Raw genomic sequence first — 14,950 nt, forward strand, 5'->3', positions numbered from 1 at the left:
AATGAATTTCAATGGAGAAACAAACTCTGTCTCATAACAGCATCAAAGTCTGCATTATTCATAGTCTCATTTCTGTTTTCCATCATTAATTAAAATGCTAATAGACTGACCTCTCATTTACATACCAACATATTAATCTAATCTTTCTCAAGGCAGCGCTCTTCATATGTTTTCGAAGTACAATCTCTGCAATCACCAGCTAGAATGGACAAGGGTGATCAGTATGATGGGAGCTGAAATCCAATGGATCCAGAGAAGGTCGGTTGTCTTAAGCCTCAGTGAAGAAAGTGTTGCTAAAAGCTTTGCTCCATGACAGCAATGAAAAAATAGCATCCAAAGAAACTGAAATGCTAAAATGTATATTACCTTCTATTCCCAGAACATTCTGGTTCTTGTTTTCTTCTGAAACCTCGAATTTTCTTATGATGTCTAAACAATACTCTGTTGTCACGTTATTCATCTGCAACAAAGACAAAATTGATACATTTTTTTGTTTGTTTTCTGAGAAAAAGCGACCTATATGTCAAAGTTTAAAATCCCATGGTTCATATTTTGGTGTGCAGTCAACCGAAACGGCAACTGTCAGGATTTTTTCAATGACCTTTTACAATAGTGAGTTGAAAATTATATGTGTTGTTTTTGCAAGCATCACAACTATGCTTTAAATATTGCAGATAAACAGTGAACATAACTAAAATCATGCATCTCTCTGGTCCAAATTGTATTTTTTTTCCCACAGGATTTATGGTACAATAAAGCCTATAAGCAAAAAAAAATATATGCATAGATCTGTAGCTCTGCAACAGATATTTCCACGTGTATATGCAAAGGAAAGAACTATATGTAACTGTGTCACCCAGCATAGACATAAACAGGAGGCTACCCATTCTCCTGTGGAAATTGGGGGAACTCAAATGTTAATCATGTTGTCTAGATCATAAGCAACATTACAGTCATTTCTCTATATACAGTTGTCCCAGTTTAGAGACACTGTGCTTATCACTTTTCGACTCAGTTCATGAGATAATATCAATTACACTTTCCAGTGTATTGCAAATTACACACCAGGATAAGAGAATAACTGCAGCTCAGTGGAGTCCTTGATGTTCTCTGAGTTTGGTTGTTTGCTTGCAGACACTTTGTTATTAGGCTGGGTTACATCTTTAGTGATAGAAGGGAGTGGGGTTTGCTGTCTATTTGTATTTGGTATCTTACCCTATCGGTGTTAGAGGGAAAATTCTGCAACACAAACCACCTAAAGCTCGTCAAAATATCTTAAGTAAATCAAAAGACCCAATAGCCCAAGAAGAAAAAATAGAAATCATCTAAAGACTGTAACAGCTGTAATATAGGACAGACAGAGAGAAGACCAGTACAGCACATCCATGAACACCACTAGCAACTAGCTGTCAGGAGACATCATGAAAATTGCTTAATTCCACAACACATGGACAGAACTAACCACAATTTCAGCTGGGAAACTGTGAGCACCCTAAATCAATCTCAATCCAGAAACAGTAGGGAATTCCTGGAAGCATGGCACTCAGACAAATCAGTCCTCAACAGACAAATAGAGATAAATAACATCTGCATACCATTCAAGAGACAATAGAAAAATAATAGGAAAACAAAAGGCCAGAGCACCTCCTCACCAACAATTAACAACCAGATAAGCAAGGATTAACACCAGATAAACAATGAATAAGTAAACAACAGTCTAATTAAGGATCTGTTAAGAAGAAAACAACATCCCACCAATGAGATGTATATAAACAGGGAACAAAGCAGGGGTGAAATCCAGCAGGTTCTGTCAGGTTCTGGAGAACCGGTAGCGGAAATTTTGAGCAGTTCGAGAACTGCAAATACCACCTCTGGCTGGCCCAGGAGTGGGGAGGGAATCGGGATTTTGCAGTATCTTTCCCCTGGAGTGGGGTGGGAATGGAGATTTTGCATTATCCTTCCCCAGCCATGCCCATCAAGCCACGTCCACCAAGCCACACCATGCCCACCAAGCCACGCCCACAGAACTGGTAGTAAAAAAAATGGATTTCACCACTGGAGCAAAGTCCATTCTTTTCTAACACTGAATATATTACTAGCATTTGGTCATATTCTCTAGTAAGTATTTTGTATGCTTTGAGAGCAGGCATAGAACTGAGCAAGTGACCGTGTATGCTCATATATGGAATTTCTGTCTGAGGTATCTAATGTTACATATTCAGTGTAATAGTGGAAACTCCACATAATAGACCACCAAGTGAAATAAAGAATACACCTTCAAGACATCGGCAGCCATCTTGTAAGACTCGGCATACATCTCTACTTTAGACTGAGACAGAAGCTGGTCACCAGTTAGATATGTGTTGTGGGAAGAAGCAATAAAATAGTTGCAAAGAGGTTGCTCCATATCCTGATGTACCTCGCTGTGCAGTGGATTGAACACATCACAGGCCGGACTGCACATAAAATTGGTAAAGCCTGTAAAATTAGAGAAAATAGCAAAATATGGAAAAGTTGTATATTAAGCACACAAAGTTAGGCCATTCATGAAGGAGTAACAACATAAAAATCGAAACTATCCAAGAATTATCACTCCGATACTTTCTTTCAAATGTCATTCTACCATTCCCCAAATGGTTACTGTTGAGATCACTAGCTTTAATGCTTCGTACATTTTAATGCATAATCATAAGTCACTAATCACTTCCATTCCATCAGTAAGTAAGCCAAAACGTTTAGATACAGATCCAAATTCATCCAAAGCATATTCAATGCTGAAACGCTTTCCTTGTCTTGTCTATGGTCTGTTAAGACCTGAATCTTACAAGGCAAAAGCAATAGCTATTTTAGAATTGGAAATTATTTGAAAATAATTTCAAGGATTTAGAAAACACAGCAGAATTGTGACAAATATTATGACTATTGATCTGAGGTATACTGTACATTGGTTGTTCCATTCTAAAACCAGGCAGATGGAAATGCTTTGGATCCAAAGAAGCATGCTCTCTGTAGCTGTTGTTTCTTAAAGGACGTATCCCTGGGTCTCTTACTAGTCATTCAAGATCAGAAATATAGTACAATTGAGTTAAACAGCCATTGAGGTGGTGGGTGACAGGGTGGTGCAACACAACTGCGCCATCACCAATACGGTAACATCTCCTTTAATCAGATCCATCTTTTCCAGAACCCACAAGGTCGTCTCCATACAACCTCAAGAAAAGCCATATTTCCTTTCAGCATAGCTGGCAGATATAGAAAGGGAAACCATTTCAGATCTGAATGTTGCTCATTTCTCTTCTCTTCCCATTCATGCCCTATTCGTTTCATCATTGAGGGACTTGCACAAAGAGTCACATGATGGAATTTCCCCTTCAACTGCAAGGATTAATGAATCTCTTTGAGGAAATAATTTTTAATTAAACGTGTCAAACCAATACACACACATTTGTTTCCCCAAATTTCCTAGCCCCTTAACATTGAACTATAAGCTGGCTCATCATGAACATTGTAATCTCACACAGATGGTATACGAAACTAATTTAAAATGACAAGAAAAACAGAAGACAGGGCAGGTTTTAAAAAAAGTTTTGCCAGTTCAAATTGAGTATAGAAATTATTCTAGTCAAATAGAATCTTAGCTTTTGGTCTTTTTTAATGGAAAGTAAGAATACAAGAAGAGAGAGACTCAAGCAGAGCAATGAAAGAAAAAATCAGTAAAGCTCTGGAGGCCCAAAATGCTTGAGCTTATATATTAACCTTCTTTTCTGATTGTTTTCTCCAGCCTACCAGAAAGGATGTTTGTGATGAAAAGAAAAAAGAAAGTCTCACAAAGACCCTGGAGAGCTTTGTTTTGTCAATTTTGATGTGCAGTTTCAGACAAGATGGCCCACACTGTCTAGTTCCATCCATCTGTCCATCCATCCATATATTTTATTCATTCATTCATTGATTTCATTCATTCCACAAAAACAGGTCATCATCCTTACTATAATAACTTACTCAACAGCCATCAAAATTAATTTTCATCTTTTAAAAAAATGTTTCACTGCTTCCTAATGCTGCTTAAAACAATGTTGAGTTTAACCATGTTAAACTTCTGATCTTTATCCAAGAACAAGATGAAATACTAATGAGATATTTAAAAAGACTGACTCTACATACTAACCAAGCAGTCAATCCGCACTTTTTCACCTATAATAATCCAGGTGTTTGAATTAGGAAACTAAAATGGGTATAGGCAGCACCTTATTTAGCCAAGTAATTTCCCAGATGACAGGTGCATCCATGAAAATTTTGTTTGTGTTTGTCCTTTACAAAACTGGATGAACATAAAATTAAATAATTATAAATACATTCAAAAGGAATACCCTTCAAGGTCAGCTGCATAGAGCAGGAGAAATGGGATGGAATGTGTATCATGATGTAAACCTGTGACCTACTTTCTTATGTCAGATGCAATGATGCAAGTTGGAAAGGACAGGACTGCATCATGTCATCATTTTTTTTTACCTGCTACAGGCATTGCTGGTCAGCGTGAGACATTTTGATGTTGTTGGCATTCCTTTAAACCCAATACAAAGTACACAGTATTCTAACTTGGGTTATTTTTTTATTACAGGGTAACTAATAATTGCAAGGCAATCAAACCGATCAGTCCTAGAGGAGATCAACCCTGACTGCTCTTTAGAAGGCCAGATCCTGAAGGTGAAACTCAAATACTTTGGCCACCTAATGAGAACGAAGGACTCATCAGAGAAGAGTCTAATACTGGGAAAGACTGAGAGCAAAAGAAGACGGGACGACAAAGAACGAGGTGGCTGGACGAAGTCACTGAAGCAGTTGGTGTGAGCTTAAATGGTCTCCGGGGGATGGTAGAGGACAGGAAGGCCTGGAGGAATGTTGTCTGTGGGGCCGCGATGGGTCGGATACGACTTTGCAACTAACAACAACTAATGTTTTGTGTAATTCCCAAAATATGTTGCTTAGTGATAGGGCTCTTTCTGTGATTTCTTCATATAATACTGAAAGGAAGCTCTCCTGATTCTGAAAGAAATAATTACCTTGGAGCATCCTTCTCTGTTCAAGAAAAGGTTTCCTGAGAATTATTTGACTCTGCTTCTCTAAAGGCTCAACTGACTTTTCTCATCCAAATTCACTCTCAACAAGCTCATACTCAAGACTAACAACAAATCTTAGTCTGTATTTTTCCCCTTGCTCAGGTTCAATGCTACAGTTGGAGTGTAGTGGCTCCCACTCTGAGGTTGGAGGTTAGCAAGTGTGTGTTTGAGACTTGAGTACTACTGTACGGTGGGGTGAGCTCCTATCATTTTCTCCAGCTCCTTCAAAGGAATCTTTACAGGTGTCTCCCAGGCAACAATGATGTCATTGGCTAATTCTTTCAAACTGGAAGCACCTTACATGATGCCTCTAACACGAAAAGGAATGCTACAACTCTAAATATGAGGGAAAATATTTTGGATCATTGCTAAATCCAAGCTAGTCTATCAATTTAAATCCTGGGGAAAGTGAACTTGAGATAGGATATTTTCAAGACGGGTAATAACATGTTTCACTCCAGACAGACAATCTGATATGAATTGCTATCAAAGTAGTTTCTTCAAATTATTGGTGCCACTTCTCCATTTCTAGGTTTATCAGGCCAATATTTCCTATATAATTTCTAAGCATATTCACTAAATAATGTGAGAACAACGCACTACTATTATTTGCCATTTATTTAAAAAAGGCAAAATTATAAACTATAGCATTTGTTATTTGTAGAGTGCTTTACAGCTTTCAGTGCAAAATAACCTTTATAGCATTTGGATACTATAATTCCAGTTTAACAGCTAGGAAGTGGAGGTTGACAGAAAGTGACTTTTGCAAGGCTATAGATATTGAATTCAAGACAACCTTAATTTGAACTGATACTATGTAAATTAGAGCCTATTTTCTCCATCTGGCAGACACTGGCATTGTTCATTTTTTTTTATGTTAAGTCTTGAAATAGAGAAAATTAATTATAACCCTTTTTGTTCTGCTTAAATACTACTTCAACCAGCAGTCACTTACGTTGTTTTCTCTCCTTGTTTCTAATTAAATCTAAAGTACCATTCTAAAGAATAAGACTAGAAATGAATTTCAATGGAGAAACAAACTCTGTCTCATAACAGCATCAAAGTCTGCATTATTCATAGTCTCATTTCTGTTTTCCATCATTAATTAAAATGCTAATAGACTGACCTCTCATTTACATACCAACATATTAATCTAATCTTTCTCAAGGCAGCGCTCTTCATATGTTTTCGAAGTACAATCTCTGCAATCACCAGCTAGAATGGACAAGGGTGATCAGTATGATGGGAGCTGAAATCCAATGGATCCAGAGAAGGTCGGTTGTCTTAAGCCTCAGTGAAGAAAGTGTTGCTAAAAGCTTTGCTCCATGACAGCAATGAAAAAATAGCATCCAAAGAAACTGAAATGCTAAAATGTATATTACCTTCTATTCCCAGAACATTCTGGTTCTTGTTTTCTTCTGAAACCTCGAATTTTCTTATGATGTCTAAACAATACTCTGTTGTCACGTTATTCATCTGCAACAAAGACAAAATTGATACATTTTTTTGTTTGTTTTCTGAGAAAAAGCGACCTATATGTCAAAGTTTAAAATCCCATGGTTCATATTTTGGTGTGCAGTCAACCGAAACGGCAACTGTCAGGATTTTTTCAATGACCTTTTACAATAGTGAGTTGAAAATTATATGTGTTGTTTTTGCAAGCATCACAACTATGCTTTAAATATTGCAGATAAACAGTGAACATAACTAAAATCATGCATCTCTCTGGTCCAAATTGTATTTTTTTTCCCACAGGATTTATGGTACAATAAAGCCTATAAGCAAAAAAAAAAATATGCATAGATCTGTAGCTCTGCAACAGATATTTCCACGTGTATATGCAAAGGAAAGAACTATATGTAACTGTGTCACCCAGCATAGACATAAACAGGAGGCTACCCATTCTCCTGTGGAAATTGGGGGAACTCAAATGTTAATCATGTTGTCTAGATCATAAGCAACATTACAGTCATTTCTCTATATACAGTTGTCCCAGTTTAGAGACACTGTGCTTATCACTTTTCGACTCAGTTCATGAGATAATATCAATTACACTTTCCAGTGTATTGCAAATTACACACCAGGATAAGAGAATAACTGCAGCTCAGTGGAGTCCTTGATGTTCTCTGAGTTTGGTTGTTTGCTTGCAGACACTTTGTTATTAGGCTGGGTTACATCTTTAGTGATAGAAGGGAGTGGGGTTTGCTGTCTATTTGTATTTGGTATCTTACCCTATCGGTGTTAGAGGGAAAATTCTGGTAACACAAACCACCTAAAGCTCGTCAAAATATCTTAAGTAAATCAAAAGACCCAATAGCCCAAGAAGAAAAAATAGAAATCATCTAAAGACTGTAACAGCTGTAATATAGGACAGACAGAGAGAAGACCAGTACAGCACATCCATGAACACCACTAGCAACTAGCTGTCAGGAGACATCATGAAAATTGCTTAATTCCACAACACATGGACAGAACTAACCACAATTTCAGCTGGGAAACTGTGAGCACCCTAAATCAATCTCAATCCAGAAACAGTAGGGAATTCCTGGAAGCATGGCACTCAGACAAATCAGTCCTCAACAGACAAATAGAGATAAATAACATCTGCATACCATTCAAGAGACAATAGAAAAATAATAGGAAAACAAAAGGCCAGAGCACCTCCTCACCAACAATTAACAACCAGATAAGCAAGGATTAACACCAGATAAACAATGAATAAGTAAACAACAGTCTAATTAAGGATCTGTTAAGAAGAAAACAACATCCCACCAATGAGATGTATATAAACAGGGAACAAAGCAGGGGTGAAATCCAGCAGGTTCTGTCAGGTTCTGGAGAACCGGTAGTGGAAATTTTGAGCAGTTCGGAGAACCGGCAAATACCACTTCTGGCTAGCCCCAGAGTGGGGTGGGAATGGAGATTATGCAATATCCTTCCCCTGGAGTGGAGTGGGAATGGAGAATTTGCAGTATCCTTCCCCTGCCATGCCCACCAAGCCACGCCCACCAAGCCACACCATGCCCACCAAGCCACGCCCACAGAACTGGTAGTAAAAAAAATGGATTTCACCACTGGAGCAAAGTCCATTCTTTTCTAACACTGAATATATTACCTAGTCTGGTAGCAAAATGTCTGCAAACAAAGAAAAAAGTTCAGAGAGCATCAGTGATTCCTGATTCCTGATACACTTACAGTGTAATCGCTATAAAATAACACTGGCACTACATAGGTATTAAAGCTAAACTGAATTCTCTTAGATGAACAGCAAAGTATGAGATCACCTTCCGTCGCGAGCTCAAGACACATTTATTCATCTGTGCAGGACTGGCTTAGATTTTTAAATTTAGAGGGGTTTTAAATTGATTTTAATATTTATATTTGATATTTATATTTCTATTTTTAATAATTCGGGCGCTAGAATAAGTTTTTTAAGGATTATTTTAATTTGTATATTGATATTGATGTTTTATATGCCTGTAAACCGCCCTGAGTCCTTTGGGAGATAGGGCGGTATATAAATTCGAATAATAAATAAATAAATAAATAAATAAATAAATAAATAAATAAATAAATAAATCTCCAAGAATAGAATAAAATTCTTTATCAAGAGTGTTATTCATGCCCCAAAGGCATGAATAACACTCAGAATTTGAATACAGTAGAATAGAATAGAATAGAATTCTTTATTGGCCAGGTGTGATTGGACACACAAGGAATTTGTCTTGGTGCATACACTCTCAGAGTACATAAAAGAAAAGATACATTTATCAAGAATCATAAGGTACAACACTTAATGATAGTCATAGGGAACAAATAAGCAATCAAATCATATTAGGAAACAGTCAATATAAATCGTAAGGATACCAGCAACAAGGTTTGTGGAATGTTTATATCTACAGTATACATGTAGAGAAACAAGTTTTATGACATTACGATATGATTAAACTGGGAAGCTTTACGAAGAATATTATTTAAGTCCAGCCATCAGATCATCTCTCAATATTATTGTCTGTGGAGAGTCTCAATCATCCAGGTCATGGTTGTCTCAAAGGTGTTTTTTAAAAGGCAACTGCTGTCTTCCCTTGAATAATAAGAAGACATTTCACTTCTCATCCAAGAAGCTTCATCGGTTCTGGCAGAATGAATCAATTCTTCCATCATCTCCTGCCAGAACCGATGAAGCTTCTTGAATGAGAAGCAAAATGTCTTCTTCCTCAAGAAAAAAACAGACAAGTTGCCTATTGAAAAAGCACCTTTGAAACAATATCAGTGTAATCTATTAATTCATTCAATTTATAAGCCACCTTATAACAGTGGCTCCTTGGGCAGCATACAAGATAAAACAAGTCAAAATTAAAATTCAGACCTGCAATAAAATGCATTCAGAAAGTGAACAAAAAAAGAAAAACATGTAGGAGCAAATAACAAGGAGACTAATACTCACCAAGTCCCTATCTATTATTTCAGTTTCCTCATTTATAACTGAATAACAGAGTTAGAAGGGACTTTGGAGGTCTTTTGGTCCAATCCCCTGCTCAGGCAAAAAACCCTCACCATTTCAGACAAATGGTTGTCCAATCTCTTCTTTAAAATTTCCAGTGTTGAAGCATAATTATGTATGAGGAGGTTTCATTATGCACATTTCTAAGGTTTGGTTCTAGTCCCAGAACATAAAATGGCAAGGCCACCAGAGACTAGGGACTGTCTGAGCAAGAAATAAGCATCAAATAAAAGTTCTCATCTAAGAGGTCAGTTTTAACCTAAATTGAATTCTTCCTTTTCCCATATATATTATAAGTTTTCCTTAGGTTTTTGCAGGATTGGGAAACACTGAAATTGAGTTGAATTAAACTAGTTGAACTAAACACGGATTGCCCTATGCATTTGCAAAATCAACATATGTTGATTTTCAATATTAATCAACATTTAATCAACATTAAAATATGACTCAAATTTATTGTTCTCTAGTAATTTTCATAAGACCCAAAGAGTTAAACTGATGTTTAACATTTAACATTAAACGTTTTAACATTTACACTAGCGTTACTGCAATAGAATGTTGAAGATGAAAGCACAACCACATTCAACCACATTCTGCTTAACAAACTGTGAGTAAATTTAGCAATATGATAAAAGAAAATGATTGTATTCCTCTGATTCCTGATTTGAAACTTTGTGTTAACAAATTCTATAATCATTCACTAAAGTTTAATTTCCATTATTCATAAATTCAATAAAATGTACAGAATAGGAATCTCTGTTTCAGTTTACTAAATTTTTAAAAATATTTTTTGAGTCGAGTAAAGACATCTTCTGGCATCACTGAAAATGATAGAAATTATAATCTTCATCAATGACAACAGATTATTTCACTTCAAATGAAGGGCTTCTGTTGAACTGTAATGTCGTTCTTATCAAACACTTACTCAGAACTCAACAGGTTTAATAATATTATTTCTCCATTCCTCATGAAATCAGTCTGATGAATGTTGTTGTTGGGCTAGAAAGTCTAATGTATCAAAACATGTTTCTTTGTTCTTTGAAAGGATTTTTCTAGTTCATGTTCATTCATTTCCCAATCAGAGAAGCTTGTTTAAGAAACGATGATCTCTCAGGGCACTGGATGTAACAACTTTGTCTTCATTCCTCTCTATCAGTTCATGAATGAAGAGGTACATTTATCCTTCCAAATTTGCTGAAATTCTAGAAGTAATGAAAGACTCGAAGGGAGGCTCAGCCAATCTCATTGTACACATGATGTACTCTGACAATAAAGGTTTGAATTGAACTGAATTGAATTTGAATTGAATAGATTACAGAATACAATGTATTTCAGAGACATTCAGCATAAAACAAAACATTTATTTTCAGCCTCAGCCTAATATCAACAGTGGAATTTACTTTCAATGTTCATCCAGCACATCTGATGAAGTGATATGAGCACACCAAGTTCATCTTGTGACATAGTCACAGTATAGGTTGTGCTTATATAGGTGGGTGATGTTCTAAACATCAAACTTGATTTCATTGAGGGCTGCATCAGGGTTGTGTTTGACTTTGGGGAGCCACAGTGGGCGTGGCCAACTCAATGTCATTCATGTTGGGGGAGCCTGTGGTGGCCCAAGTGCTCTGCCAGTGAAAACAGGCTCCCAGGTGGTTCTAAGCCACCAAAGTGTGATTGCTATTAGCAGGTAGTCTAGAACATGGACAAAAAAAAAGATTAAGTACATCATCTGAACCTGAACTTCATCCACCCTGGCTTTATAAAGTAACCCTCATAGGACTAACTTGTGCTGGTCAATATGTACCACTGACATTTTGTTACTGAAGCGCTTAGGTTCACTGCTCTTCTGTGTGTCTCATATATATTTTTATTACTCATTTCAACTTCAAAGCTCAACTTGTCTCCTGAAAGGAAATCATAATGCTGAGCACGTTTGCAATCTTTTGAATGGGCAGCAGGTGTTTTTCAAAGTCATTGATCCACAGTGAAGTAATGGACACCATATAACTGTCTTGCTTGAATATACGCGATAAAGCCTCTGAATAGTGACAGGGATAGAGAAGCTGGGCATATTACAGCTGACAAATGCATTGGTAATGAATAACAGATGACCAGCCAAAGCTGACACACCAATGAAACAAAATACCAATTATTTATAACAGGTGTCAATATTGGCTTTGGCCTTCAGCTATACCCAAAGCCTATAATCTTTCTTTCTGCATGCTTCAAAACTGATATTTTAGCTTTTGTCCTTCCACACCATGAACATGACACTAATAATAAACAAGAAGAAAAGCATGTGGTCTCCTTTAAATCCATATTGTGAAACTAGTACAAATTATCTTCTCACACGCTATGGTGGTTCCAGCTGCTAACATAACGGGAAAACCATTTGATCATCACTTACCTGGTACATGTATAAGGTCTCTTTAAAGCAAAGGAGGTGGTAATACAACTTACACAATAATCAACATCATTGAAGTGGCAGCCAAAGCTGATCAATCTAGCAAACCCAGTATAAGTCATAAATACACAACAAAACAGCAATAGAAACTTTTTAAATACTTCGATAAATTAAAAAGAGCTTCCCCTAGTGCCAAAAAGCACTGATCTAAATGTTTTTTCTGGCACAGTATTTATATAGTCTGTCCAAGAACTGTCATTCTAGTAATATCCAGCTTAACTGCAGATGATAGAGACAAGCAAGGTCTTCAAGTGAAGGTTTTGGACAGGTAAATATAGTGCAATAAATATATGGCCTCAGGGGCTATAAAGCAGAAGTTGCTTTGTAAATCTTATTCTGATTTTCATGATTTCTAGACAGTTTGAGGAGGTATTATAAACAGTGAGTTGCATCAGTTGAGAGCTCAGTAGGAGCAGAAACTTCCTGTTCTTCTTTTGCTACAGAACATTGGTAACCAATACATTCTCTCTTTCTGGGAATATCTCATTGTGTGAAGCAATCAAATTTTATTTTTCTATTTAGAGATAGACAAACAGAAAGGATTTATCAACATATACATCTGATGGGAGAAAATGCATTCCAGCAGCTAAATTATTTCTTGAATAAGAAATAATTGAATTCTTTAGACTCCCAGCTTCAAACAAAACCTTTGCATTCTGGAAATGTGTAGATATGAGTTGTGACACTTTCGAATTACATAAGTGTCTACAGAAAATATAATAAATAAAATAGTGCTCAAAATAGAAGAAATTAAACCTATGTAGCTCCGATTCATAAAACATTTTCTGGTCTCGCTGTTCACAAGTATAAATGTCAATATTTTCAAGGGTCCAAGTATTAGATAATTGTTTTTTGATAAATGTTTTCAAGATAAAAGCAACAGAATGCAAAAGGCAAATGGGGACATTTTGTTATGATCTGAAGTGTTAATCATTTTTGTTTTGCATCTTACCTTCTGCTCTATCTTCAAAAACTGAGTAAAATCTTCAACAGTGAGGTGGTCTTTCTTATCACTATAGCTCAAAAGCAGCAAGTATAGGTCACGTCGTAATGACATCATCTTATAAAACACAGAAAACTCTTCAAAGTTTAAAGTCCCCTGGTTCTCATCTGTGTCAGCCTCCTAAGGAAAAAGCAAAACCAATTATGCGTGGTAGCTAGATACAATACTCATAGAAAGAAAATACATGTGAAATCCCAAATAGCTCAATTTAGATTTACTACTAACATTTCCCCAATCTGGGACTGAAATCCCCAGAATAGCAGTTTTGGCCCATTTCCCCAATCTGGGACTGAAATCCCCAGAATAGCAGTTTTGGCCCATTCCAAATTGGCCCATTCCAAATTGAAAAATTGCATTCTAATCACTATTTTAGGCATCAGACTGAGTTGATTTTAACTGCCGTTTGAGCTTCTTTTCAAAGCATACAATAGTCAAAAGACTTCATTTTTGTATCTATCATATCAATAGTCTTGTGACGTCATATTTGTCAGGTGCTGTGTTTTACAGGCTATACCCTAGTTATTGTTATACAAGTTATTCCTTAACTCTCTGCCTACTTGTAATTATCAAGTTAGAAATAATAACATTGATTTATAGTAAGATGTCCAGTTCAACCTGCTGCCTTTAAGCATCACTCTTCACAACTTTTGCCATTCCTAGATTATATTCTGCCTTGGCAAACAGCCACTCCACGTGTCAACATACAATTCAATAGGGAAGAATGTTTTAAGGTTTCATCCAAATTGCATTAACTGTTTGCAAGAAAGCAGCTTTTCTCACCAGACCTAAGCAGTAATGGCATGCCAACACAATGTGAGAAGTCAAAAGGCTTAAAAAATCTTTAGTTTTCTCCAAATCTCTATGATTCACAGCCATTCACTTCTCTGCTTTGCCTACAGAACTAACATAAATAAACAGGGTATTCCCAACGATAGTATAGATTATGTGAGGTTGATCTTAAGGAACTTTATATTAGTTGTCAATTCCTTATGCATTTTAACTGGCACAACAAATGAGTGTGTTATCAGATCAAATCTGGAGGTCACCAAGACCAGAGGTTTAGTCTTCTGAGCTTTTGGACTTGTGCTGGAGCCCAACCTCAGGGAACTTCTCTCTAGCTTGGATTTTGTAACATTATCCTGGGATGTGTTGTGTCTTGTCCGCTCTCACCGCAGCCGGGGTCTGCTTATCTGCTCCCGAACAAGGAGGAATGTATGCCTCCCGGCCCCAGTCCTGGCTCCATGCCCAGACAAGCTGCAGAGGAGGGGGCACCTCCTGGTCCCAGCCCTGGCTCCATGCCCAAGCAGGCTGCAGAGGAGGGAGCATCCCCCGGCCCCAGCCCTGGCTCCATGCCCAGGCAAACGGAGCAGCTAGACCACTCCCCCTCCTCCACAGCATGTGAGCCTGAGGAAAGTTTACTTCCAACAGCTGATTGGAGTGACTCTCGCATCAGAAGATTGGATAGGCGGAGGCAACAGAAGGAAGGGAGGGGCAGGCCTTAATGAGTGCTGAGTCATGGAGCCACACCCCATGGCCTATATAAAGGATCTGCTTTCTGGCAGTCTCTGAGTCAGGCAAAGTCAAACTTATCTTGCTGAAGTCACTTACTGGTCTCCTGCCTGCTCTGAGGACTTTGCTAGGACTTTGGGCAGAGCTGCAGAGGCAAGCCTGATTCGGATTTCCCTGACCCGGCCGTCAGCGGAGGAATGGGACACGACAGGATGTGTATATTTGCCTTCATTCATGAGTGTGCTATTGTACAATCCAATGCTTATCATTGATACTAGATGTTAAAATGATTCTTGGCATATACAACTATGGGCATCAGCAAGTACATAAATGTGACTTTTGCATGAGGG

The 14,950-nt window shown here is 37.3% G+C and overlaps 1 protein-coding gene across 1 annotated transcript in view; it reads right to left on the reverse strand.

The window, feature by feature from the left end:
• The window catches only part of PLCH1 (phospholipase C eta 1), a 138,104-nt gene that overhangs the window by 51,573 nt on the left and 71,581 nt on the right, over window positions 1-14,950 (reverse strand). Inside the window, exons 6-7 of the mRNA XM_058189246.1 lie at window positions 13,041-13,211; window positions 6,500-6,593 (exon numbers count right to left, since the gene is read on the reverse strand). Of these exons, the coding sequence (XP_058045229.1) occupies window positions 6,500-6,593; window positions 13,041-13,211 (265 nt within the window). The remainder of the gene's footprint in view (window positions 1-6,499; window positions 6,594-13,040; window positions 13,212-14,950) is intronic.

The sequence above is a fragment of the Ahaetulla prasina genome, chromosome 6 (assembly GCF_028640845.1).
Source record: "Ahaetulla prasina isolate Xishuangbanna chromosome 6, ASM2864084v1, whole genome shotgun sequence".
Lineage (NCBI taxonomy): Eukaryota > Metazoa > Chordata > Lepidosauria > Squamata > Colubridae > Ahaetulla > Ahaetulla prasina.